We start from the raw sequence: 25,244 nt of genomic DNA, 5'->3' as shown, positions 1-25,244 counted from the left end.
AATTTTACTTAGCATTCCTGCTAGTGATATCTGATACAAAGATATTGAAATTAGAATCTATGACGTGTGATGCTAGAAGAATGATTACAAATCATGGTAGGATGGCTGTATATGCTCTGTGTATGCTGAAAATTTGAATAATTCAAAGATATTGGGGAAGTGGGACTTGATTAAATCAAGATTGTCTGTTGGTAAATAAGGAAGTTACATTGAAACTAACCATTATATCTGAAATTTTAGGATGTGATTTTTTTTTACTAGTGATTTGAAATGGACAGAATTTTTTTTTTTTTTTTTTTTATAAAAGTAGAGTTATGTAGTAGTTTTATGCACCTATTTATGTACTGCACTGTAGACTCATTAATGCCATATATCTTCCCTATGGCCATGAAAGATTTCAGATCTTTAATCTTATCTAAAAGTTCCACATTCTCTGACAGCGTTAGAACTTTTTCCTCCTCTTGGTTTCACAAAAATTGTCACATTTAGGTCCTATTTTTAGTAGATAAGGGTAAAAAAAAAAAGTACTTATAGAAAGCAACAGGGAAGTGGGACTTGATATTTTTCAATCTAATCTTAGTATTTAAACCACAATTTCTAAAGAGGACTGTTTTATTAGCTATTTTTAACTAATTTTAACAGTATTTTAACACCAAACAAAACCAAATTATAAAATGATGTTTATTATTAATTGGCTTATATTTCACTGGGTTTCAAATCAGCATCCTCACAGCAAAACCCCATGTTACGGTGAGTAAGTGAAACAATTAAAATTGTAATAGACAAAAGATATACAGTCCTAATTTGGTATCATGTAATGTATAAAAGAAGTATTATAGTTGTGTCGGAGTTAATCTTAAGATGACAATCTCCCAAATTTTTGGCAGATTTTCTTCCATGTAATCCTGTGTGAAGAGCGTTCAAAGCATGGTCTGCCAGTTCCTGACTTGCCATCATAATGGTAGTGAATGTATTTTTTATGTTTTCAAAGGTGAATGTTAACAGATTTTCTCTCTGTCCATAGCAGGCTAAGTCACAGGGCGCTTCACACATTCTAGGATATGCTAGAGTATGGAGTTTGTCCTGGATCAAAGTTGCTAATTTGGCATGTGGTGTGAAGGTTGTATTTATATTAGTACTTCGGCTATCTTTACAGATGTACCTCAGATATATGGAATAGGAATAGTGGTGTTATGTTTTTGTTTGTTTGGAATGGGATAGGGAAGTAAGGGACACGTGTATTTTTATCTGTTTTGTCTTCACTAAGAAAGTATGGAGAAGATAGTTGAGTTTTGTGGAAAAGGCTGTATCATTAGAACAAATAGTCCTGGCTCTGTATGTAAGTGTTTTTAGAATTCCATACTGTTGGGCTGGATGATGATGTAATTGTTTATGCTTTCTATAAATGGGAAAAGATACTAATGTATCAAAAAAAAAAAAAAAACAGTTATTTGATATATTTATTTTATTTTTTTGTAATGTGAAGTGAATTTTGGGTGCTGGCTGTTAAGCTAGGTAACATGGCAAGACAGGAGACTCTGGAAAGAGTGTATTGTCTTGCCCATAGAGCTAAATGGCATATACACACATCATCAATATTTAACCACACTAAGGGTTTGAAAGTAACTAGGGTAAGTACTTTTGTTTTCAAAGTATTTCTTGCAAAAGTTAGCTAAAGGGGTGAGAGAACCCTTTGCAGTATCATTAATCTGCTTGTAGATATTTCCTTGCCAAGTTAAGTAACCTGCATACAGTGAAAATTTGAATAATTCAAAGATATTGGGGAAGTGGGACTTGCTTAAATCAAGATTGTCTGTTAGTAAATAAGGAAGTTACATTGAAACTAACCATTATATCTGAAATTTTAGGATGTGATTTTTTTTACTAGTGATTTGAAATGAACAGAATTTTTTATTTTTTTTATAAAAGTAGAGTTATGTAGTAGTTTTATGCACCTATTTATGTACTGCACTATAGACTCATTAATGCCATATATCTTCCCTATGGCCATGAAAGATTTCAGATCTTTAATCTTATCTAAAAGTTCCACATTCTCTGACAGTTTTAGAACTTTTTCCCCCTCTTGGTTTCACAAAAAATGTCACATTTAGGTCCTATTTTTAGTAGATAAGGGTAAAAAAAAAAGTACGTATAGAAAAAGCAACACACAAACATGAATGGGACAGTAATAATCTCACAACTGATGAAAAAATTCGACTAGACTAGTGTGTGTGCGCGCGCGCGCGCGCCTTAACAATAATGACATGCACACATACACAGCTGTGTGTATGTGTGCTTACAGTTAGTGCATGTTGTACACAGGAAACAGACTCAATGCATGACTTGCTCAAGACAGATCCAGAGCAGACCCACGTGGATGGCAGGGCTTCTGAGAATAATTCAAACTGTGAAGTGAAAGATTATGAAAAGGAAGGGATCACTGTATTTAAAGTAACCAAATATTAAAATTTCTTAATGACAATATAAATATGTTTACCAGCACATATTACATTTATAACTGTTTCCTGTAATATTATTAAATCCATTAAAGCTACTAGGTAAGTAACTCAAATATTAACTACAGTACACATAATTCTGTCCAGCAAAAATTGGTAGCACACAAACAGTATATGTTTGCCAAGCTATTTTGAGCATATCACTGAAGTGGAGAGAGAGAGAGAAAGGCAGCGTGAGAGATAGTGGAGAGCAGAACTGTTTTACCTCTCACTGATAACAAGGATAAAAGTTTACAAGTGAAGGAAAGGTACTTATTTAATTGCTGCCAAATTTTCTATATATTTCAGTTTCTCAGTTCTGATTTCAAGCGTGAACTTCTGTTATCATCATAACATGTTATTAGTACTGATGTACTAATAGCATACGGTGAACTCATGTTCAACTTTTGCTATAGAAAACATCATTATTGTGAACCAAACTACTGAAAAATCTCAGCTCAAAGTTCCACAGCATCAATGTTACTTTCAAGAAAAGTTGTTGTACTAAAGCCTCCACACTGACAAATTATTCTTTTGGTTCTCTCAGATTTGCTATAATGAGCATTGACTAACACCAGGAATCAAAATAGTTAATATATTTGATTTGAGTAAGTAACTCAAATGTAATATGTGCTGGTAAACATTTTTATATTTTCATTAAAAAATGTTAATATTTGGTTACTTTAAATACAGTGATCCCTTCCTTTTCATAGTCTTTCACTTCACAGAGACATGTCTTGGCTCCATACATTGCTGTAGATATAATAATAGTTTTATAGAGTATTAGTTTAAGGCTTTTTGAAATGTTGTTTTTCCATATTTTGTTTAATTTTTTCATATTAGACCATCCTTTGTTAAGTCTGTGCTGTTCAAGTTGTGAGTAATGTGACTGCCAAAATATGTCAATTGCTTTACTTGTTCAAGTATATGATTTTCTAAGTTTATTGAAATTTTTTCCTCATCTTGCGTATTTTCATTTGAGTTATATAGGTTAATTTAAGAGCTTAAGTTACATATCAGATATCCTGGGATACGAACCTATGTTCAAGGTTTCTTTTTATTTTGGATTTAAGAGTTTTAAATCATTTGTAGTGTATGAGAGAAGTGAGTAATATATACTCTCCTACACACACACACAATATAAATGTCACTACTCAATTATAAATTACCAACTGTAATTACCTTGCTATAATAATTTAATGTTGTAGAACATGTTTCAGTCTCAGATTAAAATGATAAAATGTTGCATCATCTCCCAGTTTATATTAGTGTAATATATTTTAGTCTAAATAAAATAAGAATTTATTTATTCATATAAAAGAAAGTTTCCTTTTATATAAATAATTTTATATGAAATCACAGTCACAATCAAATAAGATGGAATATTTTTTATAATACACAAAATGTTTCAATCACAAAGTATAACTTTCATATAATTCATATAAAAGAAAATTTCTTTTATATGAATTAAGTTACACTTTGTGATTTAAGCATTTTGTGTATTATAAAAAACATTTGTCTTATGTGATTGTTACTATGAGTTCTGTTAATAGAACAATTAAAGAATAAGTCTACCAGATATCTACTAGCCTTAACTTGAGAGGACTGTCATTAATGGCAACAGGAATACAAAAAAATTAATATATTTTAATAAAGTTAAAACTGATTTTAATTCTTTAAATAAATTTGGGAAAATGTTTTGTTGTGCAGTGGTGTGTGCTTTGTACCAATATAAACTGAACTGAATCTTGTGGCACAAAGTATTCTGAAGTGATAGTGTTTCTATCTCATTCTTTGTCAGAAGAGCATCCATGTTTTTATTGTTATAATTATTTTAATTGCCTTTGAATATGAATATAAAAAATTACTTTATTGTAAAAATGAGAGTAATTATAGACATGCAAGTTGTGTAAATACAGTAGTTAGGAGCTTTCCATAAAAGTAGCCCACATGGATGCTTATTTGATATTTTTATATATCGTTATTTTCAAAACCTTTTCTGCTTGCATTTCTTAGTTATTGATCCTATGGGTATTTAGGTTGCTGTGAGAAATCATTCTTTCAAAAGTATAATTCACTATTTCAGACACATCAACCCATCATACATTTTTGACTTATAATGGTGTTTGAATTGCAGCAGTCAGCCATGAGAGAAAAGGAGAATAATATCTGAGAAATTCAAAATGGATGATTTTTATTTTATTTATTTTTATTTATTTTTTCAAAAAAACAAAACAAAACATTATTTCCAAAATAGAAAGGCATTCATTTACTATAAAAGGTGCAAACATAATGTATATTTCATTCATCTTGTTGCTATGACAACAATCATTTTAGTTATAGTTGCAGATGAAATGTTCTTTATTATATAATTTCTGATATTTTTCCATTAAATAAGTTCGATTGTAAAATGAGCTTGGTTAGAAATTAAATTTATATCCTTAGTCCTTTTTTAACCAAAGCGATTTGAAACAGCATGTGGGGAAAGAGCAATAACCCTGGAAAAATAAAATGAAGTAAAATAATAATAACAGAAAAAGAGGTTATTTTTTTCTGCTACTGTTATGCAAGTTATAATGGGAGAAAACACAGCTTTATCTTGGTTGCTTGTAATATTTTTGTTTCTGCATAAGACTATGTACATACTTCCATTAATTAGTGGATGATCCAAGAAAATACTCTTTATTTATATAAAAATGTTTCAGCTAAAGCAAATAGTTCAAGAATGGATGCAGATAAGAGGTTTTATCTAAGGAAATACTTTTTGTGCATTTCTGTTTTTAAAGGAAACTTCATCATTATCATCAAATTCCTGCCATGTACCCTCAAGGGGTGTACAGGATATGATAGTACTACATGAAAAATTTACGTCATTACTAACTTCCTATCTACAATTTTCCTCCAAATCAGTCTGTTACTTGTCAAGACTCCAACCTTAACAGATCTTATATTTATATCGTCTAAAGCACTTTGTACCATACAAATCCACCTATATCTTGGTCTTCCTCTGGGTCGTTTTCCTGCCAACCTGGCAGAGAACACTTGTTTTGCTAATCTTTCCTCGCCCATTCTGTTTAAGTGACCATACTACCTGAGATTACCTCTGCTAACGCATTCCTGGATGCTGACAATGTCAAGTTCTTTCCTAATATCCTCGTTTTTAATATGATATTGCCATTGATGCCATTTGTTCACGCCTCTAATCTTTCTCAGGACTCTCATATCTGCAGTCTCTAGTCTTTGGTCAAGTGTTTTACTTCTGACCTAGCTCTCAGATCCATGAGATAAAACTGGTTTGAACACTGTCTTGTATACAGCTAATTTTGTGTTCCGACTAATTTCTCTCTTATTTCATATGAATTTATTCAGTTGACTTCCTACCATACCAGCTTTGTTGATTCTGTTGTCTATTTCCATAATTAATTTACCATCTTCAGTAAAAATCGTGCCGAAGTAGCTGAAATGTTTTACTTGTTCCACAGGTTCTCCATTCACAACGCAGTTGATATTTTCAATGACCTATTTTCATTGTCTTTGTCTTTTTATTGCTGACCTTCATACCGTATCTATTACAACTGTTATTCAATTTAGTCAGAGAATCTTGCAGACTTGTAGCAGATTTATTTAGAAGTATAACATCATCCGCATAAAGCAAAGAGCTGACATTAACATCTCCAATTTTGATATCATGTTTAATACCACTTTCCTTCATAATGTGATCCATATAGATAATGAATAACAAAGGGGATAATGTACATGCTTGTCTCACACCAGATTTAACATTAAACCATCTTCCTGTACTTCCTTCAATTCTAACTGCTGACTTACAACTCAAATACAGACTAAGTATTGCTTGATATAATGCCCCATTGACACCATATAACTGTAGCGTATTGAATAGCTTCTCATTTTTGAGTGGTGGAGACGTAGAGTTGTGGAGTAGATGCCCTCCCTCGATGAGTCGTTGGACTCCCCGGAGATGTCACGTAATAATAATAATATCACTTCTACTTTAAAAAAGACAAAGCTCCAGAAATTATCAATTTTAATTTCAATTATTTTCGTAGAGACTTAATAATTGAATAGTTGATCATTGTACATCACCAGAAAGATTAATTTGTGAATCATTATGAGTATTACATAAAACCAGATATAGATCTATTAAAAAAAAGTAATCAGAAGCAGAAACTTTGTCTTTCAATATGCTATAACCTCAATATATTAATTTCAACATTATTTACTGTGCCATTCAAATACCAGTTTTATTTTATAAAAATTTATGAAATGTCAGATGCATTGCTCAGTTCAGAGAATGATGATTTATCTGATATTGGATAAAACAGCAGTGGATTGTTAAATATAAAGTAATGTTTAAACTTTTGCACTCTTTTGGAAAAATTCGTACAAAGGTAGAAGAGTGGTTTCTGTCATTAAAATGCAGGCATGTATTGCAGTTTGAGGTGTGGATAGAGGATGGAAAAGAGAGTTTTTTCATCTTCATTTTCAGAAAACTTTGCAGTTTTCTGAAAATGAATTGTGTGTGCATATATATACAGAATTGCAGCTCAAATATAGAAGACAAAATAATTTAACTATATGAAGAAAATTTAAACATTTTATGGTATTTCTTTTTTGGATATTGTATAAGTTTGCTGTCCTAATAGATTAACATACATTAATTATTTCTGAATACTTAATACTTTTAATAATACTTTGTTTGTTTTGTTTGAATTACATCATGAACATAAAATATTTAATACTAGGAAAGCCTTAATATTGCTATGTATGAAGTGTGACAATTTAATTCCCGGAATGCACGTGTGAAAAATCTATGTTCGGAACTATGCATTAGTGGTGTTATATCGTTGCTGTTAATACTTTACTGTATTTTAGTTCTATTATGTTTGCCTTACTATACTATAATTAACTCTCTTATAATTCTCGATTATCTTTAACACTCAATTCAATTTGCATCTATCACTCTCTGTATTCTACTCAATCTATAACTTGGGCTGTTTCTTAGACCAGTCACATGTATTCTTTAAATATTAGAGCCTTTATCTTAGTTAGGAACAAAACCCTTAATTTTATTATCTGAGACTGTCTCCTGATCAAATATTGGTACATTTATTTTTTTAAGCTGCGCCAGCCAATATACTAGGATAGATGAGACTCTTATCTAAGGAGACCTTCTCAGAATATTATACAGCAGTGAAAGTTCTAGCACTTATACTCATATATAATTAATTCAATTCACCTATATCAAACTTAGTATGCAGTCTTGGCTCATAAATCTATACTATACTTCTATATCCCTCCTGCTTAAGTTCACTTTTATGAGTGGTAATTTGAATTCATATCTCAGGCCAATATCAGGTATAAAATACAAAACATGTTTATTGAGGTCTAAAATTTATATACAAGGAATGCACCAAACACATGGTTATTTCAACTTCATTCTAAGTAAAAGAATTAGATAACACAGCTAACAGCTAAATACCCTTGAACATGAATAATAACTTGTTCAACTGAATTGCTCATTAGAATACTAAATTTTTAGTCTATAATTTTATCCCCTCAGTTATTTCTAAGTTACTTAATATTTCTCACATTTATCATTGTTATATCACATAATCTCCTTCTCGGACATTTCTTTCCAGTTGGAACAGGTCACTGCCAAATATGGTAATCTCTTAAAAGTTCACTATCAAATGTCCACACTCTAAATTACATAGTATCCACTTATTTCTTTAACTGGAAACAAAATAAATTCTCTAATGAAGTTGAAATGGTTATTTCAACTTCATTCTAAGTAAAAGAATTAGATAACACAGCTAACAGCTAAATACCCTTGAACATGAATAATAACTTGTTCAACTGAATTGCTCATTAGAATACTAAATTTTTAGTCTATAATTTTATCCCCTCAGTTATTTCTAAGTTACTTAATATTTCTCACATTTATCATTGTTATATCACATAATCTCCTTCTCGGACATTTCTTTCCAGTTGGAACAGGTCACTGCCAAATATGGTAATCTCTTAAAAGTTCACTATCAAATGTCCACACTCTAAATTACATAGTATCCACTTATTTCTTTAACTGGAAACAAAATAAATTCTCTACTTTACCATCCCCTGGAATGATTATCTGGTCCATTCACTGCTTTGTCTAGACATCTCGATCTTTCCGCTGGCTTTTGCCCACGTGGTCACTTACAATGATCGCATGATATGGTCGCTCTGAAATGATATGACGATGTGCTGCCCTGGTCTCGTTCCATTACCGCTTACAGTTTTCAGCATTGCTGGTTCTTCAGTCTTGCTCAGCTGCCCTGCTATGAAGGGTTAGCCAGCTAGGACACTCAATCTACGGGAGACGACGCATAACTTCTACGGCCGATCCGGAATCACCCAGCTGGCGGGAGAGAGAGCCAGTGTCCACGAAAAAGGAACCAGGAACCAAAAAGCCTCGAGAGAGAGAGAGAGAGAGAGGGACAAACCCCTTTTATATCCCTCCTTTGGCACCCTCTCTCTCTCTCTCTGCTACGTTTTTCCGCACGGCACGCATCTTCTGAGAACGCATTCGCGCTTCATCTTCCATATAATTTCTCTCTGCCTTAGGCCATAAGTTACACTGGACGGCTAAGACGTGACCTTTAGACTTTAGCTTACACTCAATTAATTTGCATCCACTGCATAGGATATTCTATTTTAACTACATTTTATACAAAATTCCTTTCATGACTTTGTGTAAACAGAATTAATTTCATATTTCTAAATCAACGTTCTTTCAGCTCTACTTAAGATTAATATATGTGTATTTACTTTCTTGCCCAAGTACAAGTTTCTCATTGTTTACATTTTTGACTTGTTAGATTCTGAATGAATTAATTCCTTTCCAAATTTGATCATTCAGGATGTAACAGTGGCTACTGTTGCCTTCGAAGTAGTCCCCTTATGCATATATACACTGGTTTAGATGGTATTCCCATTTTTGGAAACAGGCCTGGAACTCTTTTTCTGGAATACTCTTGAGTTCCTTTATCACATTATGCTGGATATCACCGATGTCAGAAAATCTTTGTCCTTTTAGCGCAGTCTTTAATTTTGGAAACATACAGAAATCACAGGGAGCTAAGTCGGGTGAATAAGCAGGATGACCTAATTCAGTAATCGATTTTTTGTCCAGAAACTCTCTCATGATGAGCACACTATGGCTTAGCGCGTAGTCTTTAATTTTGGAAACATACAGAAATCACAGGGAGCTAAACGCGTTGTCGTAATGGATGATCCACTTGTCAGGCCACATATATTTATTTGGTTGACTTGATTGGCCAGGCAGATATAGCATATGTACTATTCAATTAACGCTATATATTTGAATCCTGCAGTGGGAATGAATGTTTTGTGAATGTTTTTAGGCAGGAGATTATTTATATCATCCACTTGAGCAACCAGCATTGCTTATTGGTGGCCAGGTTGCTTGAAAAGTATGTTCTTGAAACAGAATTTCAGGTTATCTAACCTTTAGCCCACGATGCAGATATACAATAAATTTATGCCATTTTGTGGATGTGATCCACATCATATACACTGCTTGGAAAGAATTCAACAGACACCATAGTGTGAGGAAAAAACAACCACAGCATCGACTTTAATAAGATGTAGGATCTCCTTTTTCTGTGATGACTGCAGTAATCCTACAGGGCATACTTTCCACAAGCGTATGATAGTGATCAATGGGAATTTTGCACCATTCTTCCTGTAGACATGTAATGAGGTTCGGGACTGTGTGGCGGACATCCCTTGACCTCACCCGATGCTCCAGTTCTTCCCACAGATGTTCAGTAGGGTTGAGAGCAGAGCTCTATGGAGGCTAGTCAAGTGTGGTAATGTTAATGTCTACAAGCTACGCAGTTATGACATGGTGCATTGTCTTACTAAAAGAGACGATGTCAGTTACATAGAAATGCCACAAAGTAGGAAGCATTGCATTGTCTACAATGTTCAGATAACTCTTGGAATTCAGTTGGAATTTGTGGTACCACAAACAGGTCCAAGACTAAACCAAGAAAAAAACAGGAGCATACTATCACACCACCACCTCTGAATTTCATAGTTGGGGTTACTTACACATTCTGGTAAGAGATGTTTACCTGGCATCTGCCACACCCACACCGATCCACCTGCTTGGTAGAGGATATAGTGTGATTCATCACTCCATATCACACTTTCCAAGCTTCCACGTTCCACTGTACATGCTCTTTACACCACTAAAAGCAATGCTGCATGTTGGCTCGTGTAATGTGGGACTTGCATATTGCAGTCCTATTTTTTCACTTCCTCTTTATTGTACGCAATATTCTTTTAAAGTGATGCAAAGTAGCAACATATTTTTGAATCAGCAAATTTGGATACACACAACCAGTTTGATGTAATGCCAAAAAAAAGATATAAATTTTAATATAAGATAAAACATGCTACAGCATTGCCACACCTATATTGAACTAATACCATATTCGAACTAATACTACAGTATTAAGATATTACTGGCACATTTAAAATTATTTTGCAAAATTTTAGTATTCACTATAATCCAGTTTAAACCAAATGGCTGAACCTGTTTTAGTAAAGATGAAAATGTGACATTATTGCATGCAAAGGGAACATCCATTACTCGTGGAAATTTATCAAATGTCATCTATAACATTCAGGACAGTTAGAAGATTATAGGATTATAGGCATTTTGTTGATAGAAAAGAGCTGCAGAAAACTGCTATTGACATCAATGAAGGCCAATTGCAGAATTCTGAAATTATCGCAAGTATTCAAAAGCTGTACAAATGTTGCTGTTTGCAATTTGCTAGCATATGGTATTGATAACTAGACTAAACTGATGCTTCAGTGTGTGTGTGTGTGTGTGTGTGTGTGTGTGTGTGTGTGTGTGTGTGTGTGTTCTTCTGGCTTGTTTTCTTTAGTTCAGTTTCATTTGTTTCTGTTTTGCAATTGTCACTTGAATTCCAGGTATACCAGCTAACACTTTTCATTTGTTATTTAAAATTGTGAGCATGATAAGCAACACACATTATTGTAATGGAACTTGCAAAACCACTAGTAATGTTGTGGTGTTCTGAAAAAAAAAACTCTGGATGATATCAGATTTTGGGCTTCACAGCAAACAATTCCCAACAGCTACTTCACAATGGAATGTACTATACAATACACATGCATGTGCGTGCGTGCATGCATGCATGCATGCATGCACACACAAAATGACAGTACAATAGTCATTTCAATCTAAAAAAAAGTGTTAATAATTTCTTCCTTTTACCACTGGTTTTTCTACACGAGCTCACATTTTTACAATGAATGAATGAACAAACACATTTTTCTTATAGGTTCATCCGTGTGGACGTTATAGGCACAATAGTGTTGTATTTATTCTCGCAAGGGACCATGGCATTAAAGATTTGCACAGTAAGCATTTACCATAAGCTTGAATGCTTCAGATAATGAAAATAAAAGGTTTTAATGGGGATTTTTTTTTTTAGTATAATTCCTATTATAAATAACATTGTACTTTTATTGTTGATGTTAATGTGACCTTTTAGTAATGTTAAAATTATATATTTCGATTAGCATAGACTACAGTATTTTTTTTTTTTTTCACCTATGAACTTTTTTTGCTCATTCTGGACATACTCCACGGGAATATATATATAATAGAGATGTTTCTGCTATGTAAGTTCCTATTGAATGTATGTAGCTTTCTTTTCCTTACTGTGCTGCAGTAGTATAGCTAGGCATTTAGAGCCCTTGGCAAATTCATAGCTAAGCATCTAGTGTTAGCATTTTCATTACACTATAAAAGGCATCACACTAGAAAATATTCTGCTACTGGGGGCCTTGGCAACTGCCCCAATGTCAAAGCATTCCAGCATCACTGCAGTCATGTTCAACAGCATACAGAAAGTATTTGTTATAGTGAACTTCTATAACAAACTTGCTATAAATTAACTATGTAAAAGTTCCCATGGTAGTTCCATAGCATCATTGCTTTTTTAAGCAGCTTGCTGTTGTATTAACATAACTGCTCCACAGCCAGAAGGCTGCAGGTTTGGAGAGCATAGATGTTTCTGATATGTTCCATCTTCATATATCCATATACACGCACACTGTGTGTGTGTGTGTATATGGGTGTGTATAATGAATTGAATTTGTTAACAAATATCATAATCCATATCCTGAAATTGGATGGATGCAGATGCATGTGTTTTTATTATTATTATTATAACACGTGCATTTTTCTATGTATGTATATATATATATATATATAATAATATCCTTGAAGTATGGAGTAATTACTTTGAAAAACTGTTAAATGAAACAAGCAGTGATGACAGCACAGTGGTAAAAAACACTGACCAGGCATGCAGTTAGGAATACATATCCATACTTGAAGTAGAAAAAGCCATCAAAGGCTTGAAATGTGGAAAGGCAGCTGGAGTAGATGATATTCAACCAGAAATGCTGAAGTATGATGGTATAAGAGTCTTACAGTGGCTGCACTGCATCGTTCAGAAAGCCTGGACAGAGGGATGAATTCCCGATGATTGGAGTAGAGCTCTCATAGTACCCATATATAAAAAGGGAAATAAAACTGCATGTGAGAATTACAGAGGTGTTTCCCTACTGAGTGTTCCTGGCAACATCTATGCAAGTATACTTGAGAAACAGTTGAGAAGAATTGTGGAAGAAAAGCTTGGTGAAGAACAAGCTGGATTCAGGCCAAATAGAGGCTGTCAGGATCAGATCTTCACTTTACGACAAATAGTCGAGAAAGCATGGGAATATAACAAAGATCTGTATTTAAGTTTTGTCAATTTGGAAAAGGCATATGACAAGGTGCCAAGAGAGAGAAGCTATTCAATACACTGCAGTTATATGGTGTCAATGGGGCATTATATCAAGCAATACTTAGTCTTTATTTGAGTTGTAAGTCAGCAGTTAGAATTGAAGGAAGTACAGGAAGATGGTTTAATGTTAAATCTGGTGTGAGACAAGGATGTACATTATCCCCTCTGTTATTCATTATCTATATGGATCACATTATGAAGGAAAGTGGTATTAAACATGATATCAAAATTGGAGATGTTAATGTCAGCTCTTTGCTTTATGCAGATGGTGTTATACTTCTAAATAAATCCGCTACAAGTCTGCAAGATTCTCTGACTAAATTGAATAGCTGTTATAATAGATATGGTATGAAGGTCAGCAATAAAAAGACAAAGACAATGAAAATAGGCAGAATCATTGAAAATGTCATCTGTGTTGTGAATGGAGAACCTGTGGAACAAGTAAAACATTTCAGCTATTTAGGCACGATTTTTACTGAAGATGGTAAATTAAATATAGAAATAGACAACAGAATCAGCAAAGCTGGTATGGTGGGAGGTCAATTGAATAAATTCATATGGAATAAGAGAGAAATTAGTTGGAACACTAAATTAGCTGTATACAAGACAGTGTTCAAACCAGTTTTAACTTATGGATCTGAGAGCTGGGTCAGAAGTAAAACACTTGACCAAAGACTAGAGACCACAGATATGAGAGTCCCGAGAAAGATTAGAGGCGTGAACAGATGGCATCAATGGCAATATCATATTAAAAACGAGGATATTAGGAAAGAACTTGACATTGTCAGCAGCCAGGAATGCGTTAGCAGAGCTAATCTCAGGTGGTATGGTCACTTAAACAGAATAGGCGAGGAAAGATTAGCAAAACAAGTGTTCTCTGCCAGGTTGGAAGCAAAATGACCCAGAGGAAGACCAAGATATAGGTGGATTGATACAGTACAAAATGCCTTAGACGGTAGAAATATAAGATCTCATAATGTTGGGGTCTTGACAAGTAACAGATTGATTTGGAGGAAAATTGTAGATAGGAAATTAATAATGATGTAATTTTTTTCATGTAGTACTATCATATCCTGTACACCCCTTGAGGATACATGGCAAGAATTTGATGATGGTGATGATGATAGATATATATATATATATATATATATATATATATATATATATATAGTAAATACCTTTTTTATTATGTAAATATTTTATCTCATCTATCATAAGACATCATCAGAATTAATGAACAATAGAAATTGAATTAAAAAAAAAACAGTAGCGCACATGCTTAAATTGGAGTCCCACAATGTATACAGTTGCATTTTCATGGAGTAAAAACTACTGGGCTGAAATTAAAATTAATTATATTAATAAAAAAATAAGAGATAAATGATTAATACAATTGAGGATAAGAATTTCCTAAACTTTTGGAATAGTGAGACAGTCGTTCCAGTTAAGATTAAGTCTGTGAAGTAAGGCTTCAGTACTTTCTTTATATAAACCTTCATGTTTATATATAGATCCATGTAGTAGCTTTGCATTTTGCCATTGGATCAGGATCCAATGTATTGAAAATTTATCTGTTATATTTTAATTTCAGCCCAGTAGTTTTTAATCCAAGAACATGTGACTATTTACATAGAGGAATTCCAATTTAAAATTTGCATGCTACTGTTTTTTGAATTCAAATCCTATTGTTGTTCATTCATCAACATGAAATTCCTGACATGTACCCTCAAGAGGTATACAGGATATCATAGTACTACATGAAAAATTTACATCATTACTAACTTCCTATCAACAATTTTCCTTCAAATCAGTCTGTTACTTGTCAAGACTCCAACATTATCAGATCTTATATTTCTATCATCTAAGGCACTTTGTACCGTATCAATCCACCTATATCTTGGTCTTCCTCTGGGTCGTTTTCCTGCCAACCTGGCAGAGAACACTTGTTTTGCTAATCTTTCCTCATCCATTCTGTTTAAGTGACCATACCACCTGAGATTAGCACTGCTAACGCATTCCTGGATGCTGACAATGTCAAGTTCTTTCCTAATATCCACATTTTTAATATGATATTGCCATTGATGCCATCTGTTCATGCCTCTAATCTTTCTCAGGACTCTCATATCTGTGGTCTCTAGTCTTTGGTGAAGTGTTTTACTTCTGACTCAGCTCCCACATCCACAAGTTAAAACTGGTTTGAACATTGTCTTGTATACAGCTAATTTAGTGGTACGACTAATTTTTCTCTTATTCCATATGAATTTATTCAATTGACTTCCTACCATACCAGCTTTGCTGATTCTGTTGTCTATTTCCATATTTAATTTACCATCTTCAGTAAAAATCATGCCGAAAAAGCTGAAATGTTTTACTTGTTCCACAGGTTCCCGTTCACAACACAGTTGACATTTTCAACGATTCTACCTATTTTCATTGTCTTTGTCTTTTTAACGCTGACCTTCATACCATATCTATTACAACAGTTATTCAATTTAGTCAGGGAATCTCGCAAACTTGTAGTGGATTTATTTAGAAGTATAACATCGTCCACATAAAGCAAAGAGCTGACATTAACATCTGCAATTCTGATATCATGTTTAATACCACTTTCCTTCATAATATGATCCATATAGATAATGAATAACAAAGGGGATAATGTACATCCTTGTCTCACACCATATTTAACATTAAACATCTTCCTGTACTTCCTTCAATTCTAACTGCTGACTTACAGCTCAAATAAAGACTAAGTATCGCTTGATATAATGTCCCATTGACATCATATAATTGTAGCGTATTGAATAGCTTCTCTCTTGGCACCTTGTCATATGCCTTTTCAAGATCAACAAAACTTAAACACAGATCTTTGTTATATTCCCATGCTTTCTCAACTATTTGTGGTAAAGTGAAGATCTGATCCTGACAGCCTCTATTTGGCCTGAATCCAGCTTGTTCTTCACCAAGCTTTTCTTTCACAATTCTTCTCAATTGTTTCTCAAGTATACTTGCATAGATCTTGCCAGGAACACTCAGTAGGGAAATACTGTGTAATTCTCACATTCAGTTTTATTTCCCTTTTTATATATGGGTACTATGAGAGCTCTACTCCAATCATAGGAATTCGTCCTTCTGTCCAGGCTTTCTGAACTATGCAGTGTAGCCACTGTATGACTTTTATACCACCATACTTCAGCATTTCTGGTCGAATATCATCAACTCCTTCTGCCTTTCCACAAAATTCAGGCTTTTGATGGCTTTTTCTACTACAAGTATGGATATGTATTCCTGACTGCGTGCCTGGTCAGTGTTTTTTATCACTGCTGTCATCACTACTTGTTTCATTTAGCAGTTTTTCAAGGTAATTACTCCATACTTCAACGATATCTTTTTCTCCCTTTTTCATGTCACCTTTATCATCTCTAATTCCTTTTACAGCACTCATTCCTCCATTCCTAAGCTTCTTCAACAACCTCCAGAATATTTTGCCACCATCTTGATATTAATTTTCTATGTTCTTGCCAAAGTCCTCCCATGGCTTTTGTTTAGCTAGTTTTACACACTGTTTAGCTTTCTTACATTTGTCTCTGTATTCTCTAAGAGCACAAGCTGACTTATTTGCCAGGAACATTTGATATGCTTTAACTGCCTCTTTAACTTCCTGTGTCCACCATGCAGTTCTGATTTTTTCTATCCTTGCAGACAACCTCATCACATTCCTCTCTATCTGAATCAATCAGTGTTTTCTTCAAGGCTTGCCACTGAATCTCCAAGGTTTGGTTCCTGTTCTCAAACTCTTTCATTTTTTCTTCAATAATCTTTGTGTATTTTAGTCTACAGTTCACATCTAATAGCTGCTGAACTTTTATTCGCTTTAAAACTTTCTTACATGTGAAATGTAAGAAAGTTATAATATGAAATTCAATTTTATCCTGCTCAAGACTAAATAGTGATCACTTCCAATTTCAAATCCTCTGTACACTCTGGTGTCCTGCACCAGAGAGAATACATCATTATGAACAATAACTTAGTCAATAAGAGTTTTCTTATTCCTTGCCTCTTCTCTCCATGTGAATTTGTGCACATTTTTATGTTGGAATGTGGTGTTAGTAATAACCAGTCCATGTCCTGAGCAGAAATCCAACAAGTATTTGCCATTATTATTAGCTTTGCTCTTTTCTCCAAATTGTTGTTCATTAACTGTACTAATGATGTCTTATGATACATAAGACGAAATCTTTACATAATAAAAAAGTTATTTACTGTAGCATACATGTTATTATATAGTCATTGAGCAGAATATCAGCATCTGATTTATCCCAGTGTAATCTGTTCATTTGACTGCTAAAAATAAGAAGCTCTTAATATAGTATTTATGAGTAGCACTGTAAGTAGTTACTCAAAAATTTCCTTGCATTATTTTGATTTAAAAGCAGAAATTAAAACATCTGGTTGCTTATCACAAAAATGATTTTAATAAGTATCTGATAACATGATCTTCTATGGTTCAGTTAGTGTCGGCAGTGCCCTTGGTTCAGAAAGACTTGGTTTGAATCCTATTTAGGATGTAAAATACCTTTATAAGGGTGTTTATTTCTCTGTGTTAACCGTTTTTATATGGAGGTAGTATGGTTTTTCCTCCTGAAAATTTGGGCATTTCATCCACAAAACAGGCAAACTGACTAGAAAAACACGTGCAGTTTATAGATATAATACTCTGGCCTTCATGCCCTTTGCTGCTTTCACCATAATTCCAAATAAACCAACCAACCTGAAAAACGTAGTATTGGTTTGGTCTTCATAAGGTCCTAGACAAGTCCTAAGTCAAGGGTTTGGGATTAAACATAATAAAGAAAAATGCATTCCATATAAACTTGTAAAATAAAATCATAACACATGTAAAAAATATTTATTTTCTTTAATATTTCATTGCTTGTTACAAGGACATCATCAAAGAGAAATAGACAAGACAGTGGTGCACACATACTCTGTTATTATTTATCATCTATACTGGTAATGTTAAGATGAAAAGTGACATTAAACTTGATATGCGATTTGGTAATATTGGAGTCCTGATAGGTTACATATTTGGAGAAAAATGTTGATAGGAAGTCAATAATAATGTAAAATTTCATATAGTAGTTATAGTATCCTGTACACTCCTTGAAGATACATATCAGGAATTTGATATCTGGGTTGCAGATGTTTGAGGGGAAGATGCTGTTAGTTCAGAGGATAATGAACAGTTATAAATACCTAATGCAAGGAGTATATGCATTAATATTCAGGGTGGTTTCAAAATTCCACGTACAAACTTTGAGGGGATCTAGAAAACATCAAAATCAACCATATCCACATATGAAAGCATGACCGGAAATACCACCTTAAAGTGATAGGTGGCGCCGTTCACCAGCAGTCCAGGTGAGCGATTGGAGCTTCCTCATTAAAGCTTTTAGCATCGTTTTATGAACACTGAGATGGCAGACATGCACCTCATTTACTGGTTAGCTGATGGTAATGGACAAGCCACTGTATGACTATATTGCGAAAGGTACCAATACAGACATGTACGCATCACCAAATATTTGCGCATTTGCATCAGAATTTGTGTGACTATAGATCATTCAGGGATCGCAGGCATGATAGTGGGCGGCCACGATTGACGCAAAATCCCACCATGGAAGAGGAGATGTTGCATGCGATGGACAATAATCCAGAGACAAGCACACGTGCCATTGCCTCTGCTGTAGGAGTACCTCGATCCAGTGTATTGCACGTTTTGCACTCTGAGTCCTTACATCCATTTCATCTGCAATGGGTCCAGTTACTGATGGCTGAAGATTATCCTCGACGTGTGGAATTTGTGCAGTGGTTTCTGCAGAAAAGTGCTGTTGATGCGGATTTTCCAACTTGTGTTTTGTTCACAGATGAAGCTTCATTTACCTACGAAGGAGTCTTGAATTACCACGATGCTCATGTGTGGGCGTATGAGAACCCACACTCTGTGCGACCACATGCTGCGCAACGCTTCACAATTAATGTATAGGCAGGTATCGTCGCTGACTGTTTAGTCGGCCCATACCTGTTATCACCCCGACTGGACTCCCAGAAGTATCAAACTTTCTGGAAAAAGTTCTGCTGGATTTACTGAACAATGTTCCAATGACTCTGCATCAGCTGATGTGGTTCCAATACGACAGGGCTCCAGCCCATTTTGGCATTTCTGTGCATCAGTATTTGGACAGGTCCTTTGGGGCTCGATGGATTGGGCATGGTGGACCTATCGCATGGCCCCCACGCTCACCTGATTTGAGCATTGATTTGTTTCTGTGGTGGACCCTTAAAGCCATAGTATATGAAATGCCTGTTGCCTCTGACATGGACTTCGTGCCAGAATCGGCATCGCCGCTGCTAATATCCGGGAAACTCCAGGTATTTTCGAAAATGTATGGCAATCAATGCGTCGTCGGTGTCATTAGCAGTCATGCATGCTAATGGTCATATTGAAACTGATGTGAAACCATATTATGTATCCAACTACTTTTGAACTGTTCAGTTATGCCTAATAAAGTTTTTTAAACTACTTATTGCCTTGTGTTATTTCTGTATCTTTGTGTCCCTGTTGTTATCGTTCTTTCCTATCCTCATTCTGGATTTTATAGCTGGCTTACCACGACACCTTATCTTACTTAAATATCCTTTTTCTCTCTTCTATCAAATCCTACTGGCCACGCTATTATTTGTTATACTATTTATATATCGTATTGTACCCCCTTTTCTTTTTATCTTGTCCCTCTTTTATTTGTTTAATACATGGCTATTATTATCTTAGCTCTTTCACATATGCAAGTAAATTGCTGGTCTCCTATTAAATTAATTTATTTCTTAGGATCTTTGCAGTCTTATTGGCCTCTTTACTTTCTAAACATCATCTTATCACACAACAATCTGATGGAGTTCACCCTATAAGTATTAACACATTTATTTTTTTACTGTACCAGCTAATACCTATGATAGAAAGGATTCTTGCTCAGGGTGACCCCTTCAGAGTGATATATGATAACTAGAATTAAGATTAATCTTATCCCTCTGCTTGCTTGTTTCTTTCACACAGTCGTGGCTCGCTTAATATATTTATTCTCTTGGGTTTATCCCGCTTAGTTCGTTGATTTTTTTATGAGCGATGGTTTTGAATTCATATAACACAAGCAGATCAGGCAAGTACATAAATGAAACAATTTAATGAGCCTTAAGGAGATATACAATTATACAATTCAAACAGGTTAGTGTGGATGCACTCAATTTAGATCAAAGGTTCTAATTAATTTATACTAATTACACATATTAAATTGCAATAACCACTAATACAATCAATTTTGTATAATTTCATAGGTAATCATCATGCCATTCTGATGCACGTGGCCATGAGTTAACAATAACATAATTTATGCATTAAACTTAGCGTAATCAGATATCTACTCGGCCTCGTGGGCAAACAAATCTTGACACTATTTCGGGCCTATGCCTAGTTGTGGGCTATTCTTACAGTCCCTTAAAGCTTAGTCCATTACAAATGTTCTCACAGGGAATTCACTCTCTTCTATAACAGGAAAAAGGATTTTAAAAGTCTACATTACCATCTCTGTCCTTAAATTCTTAAATTTTGTTCCTGCCTTGTCTGGTCATCAAGGCTTTCAACATAGTCCCTTTAGAGGATATCTTCCATTGATCTGTGCGAGTAGAATCTCAGTGGGAAAACTGGGAGTTGGCACGGTAACGTTGCCTTGTACGGCCGGCATCAATTTGGTTCTTCCATCACACGACAACGCACAGCTATCCTAGAGCACGGACATAGCTTGGCCCAATACGAACGCTACGACAGACAAACCAAATGCTTTCCCTGACTGGCCAGGAAACTTCCCCGATGACGAGCTCGACCACTGTCCTATAGATCAGGAACCAGGAATCCCGGAAAAAAGATCTCGAGTCGTGCTTGCAAGGCCTTTTGTTTAATTTTCTCCTCTCGGCAATTCTCGATCTTCGTGATGCGTGCCAACGCGGTCACGTGAGCTAACGTCAATCTCCTTAGCTCCCTCTATTTTAATCGCGCGTGTGCCCACTTTCTTTTCCTGGAAAACGCTTAGGTTTCCTTTTCCAGTACTTCTCTCCCTCCCTTCTTTTTCATAATGCAGGATGGCAAAAGTGACCCTTGAACCCTGACTCAGAAGCCTTGCTAATTAATACTAGAGACTGGTCTTTTTTAAGTGGATTTGTCAGCTTACATGGATCTATATCTGGTCCACACTTAATACAGATTATATATAAAAGCTTACTATACAAATTTATGTACTTCCTAATTTATAATTATTTTGCATTTTTAAACAACTTACACTTATCCTATTGCCAACGTTCCATATTCTCTGCCTAAGTTGCATTAAAGTTGTGACCTGAATAATTTACATTAAACATTTCTTAGCCCTTTCAGAACACAACACTGTTAGTACCTTCCGGTGGTGTTTCTGGTCATGCTTTCCTATGTGAATATGGTTGATTTTGATGTTCTCTACCTCCCTCAGTTTGTATGTGGAATTTTGAGCCACCCTGTATATATATTAAAAAATATTGACAGTTAATGAAGCTATCTATGCATTCCTATATCCAAGTTCTGGAAAGTAATTTCCAGAACATGGATATAGACATGCAGTCTAAATGATTCTGATTTGGGTGGCAAAATGTTTCTCATCTTTTCAGTAAGAGATGATCAAATTTGAATTGTTCAGAGTGTGGGGTATATAATTTATTCCCCTAAACTCTGTGACTGATGTCAGTGTCACAGGATGCAAGGCTAGATTTATCAAATTCCAGTATTTAATACAGTATTTGTGTTTTTGAATTCTAATCTCATCAGAACAGTCTGTTTGTCAAAAATAAGATAGCCTATAAGTACAGTGTACTTGATATACTCCTGGACAAGGACATGAGGTAAGTAATTTATTTTGTGGTGGATATAAGGGGCAGTTTGCAAAAAATGAAATGGTTTGAAGGTTGGTATGTAGATTTAATTTTTGATGACCTTGTTGAGACTGCAGGATATGAGATCCAACTGAAACACATTATATTAATAATAAATTACATATACAAAAATAATTACATTGTAAAAAGTTAAAAGATAAGAAAAAAATGAAAAGTAATTAAATATTAAATAATTTATTTATTATATTTTAATAATATAATTTTAATTTCAGCCAGTAGTTTTTAATCCATGGACACGGGACTGTTTATGTAGAGGGATTCCAATTTAAGCATGCTACTGTTTTTTAAATTCAATTCCTATTCATTAATTGTACTGATGATATCTTATGATACATAAGACGAAATATTTACATAATAAAAAAGTCATTTACTTTTTTATTTAAAATAAATAAATGCAAAGATAAAATTATAATATTAGGGTACAAAAATAAATTCATTAAAAATACTCTATAATCTCTTATCCTAAAAGATGAATGTGCTGCTAAAAACAAATTTTATTTCCTAAACAGATTAAAATCCTGTATCAATACTTATTTGCTATTACAAGAGAAAACAGTTTGGTATTGAAATGCTTCTGTAGCTGCACAGTCATTAATAACACTATGTTCATGTACTTAATATCAGATGTTCTTTCATTCATTCCTAAGAAGCAAGTTTATTACCATACTTTGATTCTATTAGGTATAAATGACTTGCATTTATAGCACATAATGTTATAAGAACAGTACAAGTCATGTGATGGTATAAAAGGAACCTGACTTGTGTGAGATGTAGTAATTGAGAAAGATATATATATATACAATGGAACCTCGGTTGTCAAACTTAATTCGTTCCCAAAGGCTGTTCGGAAACCGAATTGTTCGAAAACTGAAACCATTTTCTCATAAGAATTAATGTAAAATGGATTAATCCATTCCCGAACCCCAGATGATTGTTTATTTAAACAATCATCTGGGGGTTCAACCTTTACAACAGTACTTCATGCATAAGATCGTATACAAACATAATGAAAATGCATAAAATCTTACATAAAAAGAATAAACAATAAATAGATAAAATAAAAACGAAAATTTAACTATACATACGGAGGAGAGTTGATGGCGTAAGTGGAAGGAGGCGAGTAAGGGGAGTCTCCTTCCATAAAAACATCAGGTTACTGTCCTTCTGGGGTTTTTTCTCTTTCTCTTTTTTGTCTCTTGGCACCTCTCGACTCTGCTTGAGACACACTGGGCCTCTGTCTCACTAAAAACCCGTCCAACGACATTTGTTTTTACCTGCATTTTAAAATGTTTCTGAAGTGAGACATGGCACTGTCATTGAAATGGTTTATGATATGGTTTGTTACAGCTTTGTGAGGGTGATATCTTGCCACAAAACTTTGCACCTCACCCCATTTCACACACATTTCTTTGATCAAAGAACTAGGAACATCCTCAATCCCTTTCTCTGTGTCTGAAGACATTTCCTCCACCGTCTTTTGCTGCTCCTTCTGAAGGTGTTCCAGTTCTTCCATGGTGAACTCATTCCTCTGATCCTCCACTAACTCCTCCACATCAGCATTGTCAAATTCGCCCATGCTTTTGCCCAGAGACACAATATCATCGACAATGCTCAGTCTGCTACACAGTCTGGCCGCAATTTCCTCCAGGCCGAGTTCATCGTCGTGTAAGTCATTTGCATCCAGGCTTTGTCAAAGATACTTAAGCAATGGATGATGTTGAAGTGATTTTTCCAGAATTCTCTGAGTGTTAATTCTGTGTCAGAGGTCACTTCAAAACACCTTTGAAACAGTGCTTTGGTGTAAAGTTTCTTAAAGTTTGAAATGACCTGCTAGTCCGTGGGCTGAATTAGAGAAGTTTTGTTAGGGGGGTAGGAACTTCACTGGGATAAAATCAGACTCCTCCAGTAACTTGTCCTCCAAGCCTGGAGGGTGAGCAGGAGCATTGTCCATCACAAGAAGGAATCTAATTGGCAAATTTTTTTCTTGAAGGTATTTTCTCATGCTTGGGGCAAAGACTTAATTGATCCACTCAGTAAACAATTGCCTGGTTACCCAAGCCCTACTATTAGCTCTCCACATAACAGGCAATTTACTTTTCATCATGTTATTTTTCTTAAACACCCTCGGATTCTCAGAGTAGTACACAAGCAATGGCTTGATCTTGAAGTCCCCACTTGCGTTTCCACATAGCAAAAGAGTCAGCCTGCCCTTCATTGGCTTGTGTCCTGGCAATGCTTTTTCCTCCTGAGTGATGTAGGTCCTCTTTGGCAATTTTTTCCAAAATAGGCTGGTTTCATCACAGTTGAACACTTGTTGGGTAAGAAAACACTCAGCCTTTATATAGTCACTAAATTCTTGCACATATTTCTCAGCAGATTCTCGGTTCGAACTTGCAGCCTCCCCATGCCTAACTACACTATGTATGCAGCTTCTCCTCTTAAATTTCTCGAACCACACTCTACTAGCTTTGAACATGTCAGTATCAGCACTTGTATCAGGGTTTTTCTTTAACAGGTCGTCATGTAATCGCCTCACTTTTTCACAAATTATAGTCTCAGAAACGCTACCACCAGCTAACTGTTTCTCATTTATCCAAATCAGGCAACAATTTTTACACTTCTTCAGTCGTCTGCGATCTTTCTTTAGTAAGAACTTTCACTCCTCTTGCAACATCAGCTCTCTTGATCGCCTCTTTATTTTTGAGTATTGTACATATCGTTGATTTCGTCATACCAAACTGCATAGCAAGATTCGAGACAAGAATACCATTTTCATGTTTGGATATGATTTCTTTTTTCA

General features: G+C 34.6%; 1 protein-coding gene across 1 annotated transcript in view; it reads left to right on the top strand.

Moving 5' to 3' along the window:
- The window catches only part of LOC150100923 (pseudouridylate synthase RPUSD2-like), a 189,896-nt gene that overhangs the window by 66,299 nt on the left and 98,353 nt on the right, over positions 1 to 25,244 (top strand). The window contains exon 6 of the mRNA XM_090401804.1: positions 11,897 to 11,975. Coding sequence (XP_090257930.1) covers positions 11,897 to 11,975 — 79 coding nt within the window. The remainder of the gene's footprint in view (positions 1 to 11,896; positions 11,976 to 25,244) is intronic.

The sequence above is a fragment of the Typopeltis vanoorti genome, chromosome 12, assembly GCF_054136105.1.
Source record: "Typopeltis vanoorti isolate ZY-2024b chromosome 12, IOZ_Tvanoo_1.0, whole genome shotgun sequence".
Lineage (NCBI taxonomy): Eukaryota > Metazoa > Arthropoda > Arachnida > Uropygi > Thelyphonidae > Typopeltis > Typopeltis vanoorti.
Note: the sequence above shows the minus strand (reverse complement) of the source record. Positions and strands in the feature narration are given on the sequence as shown.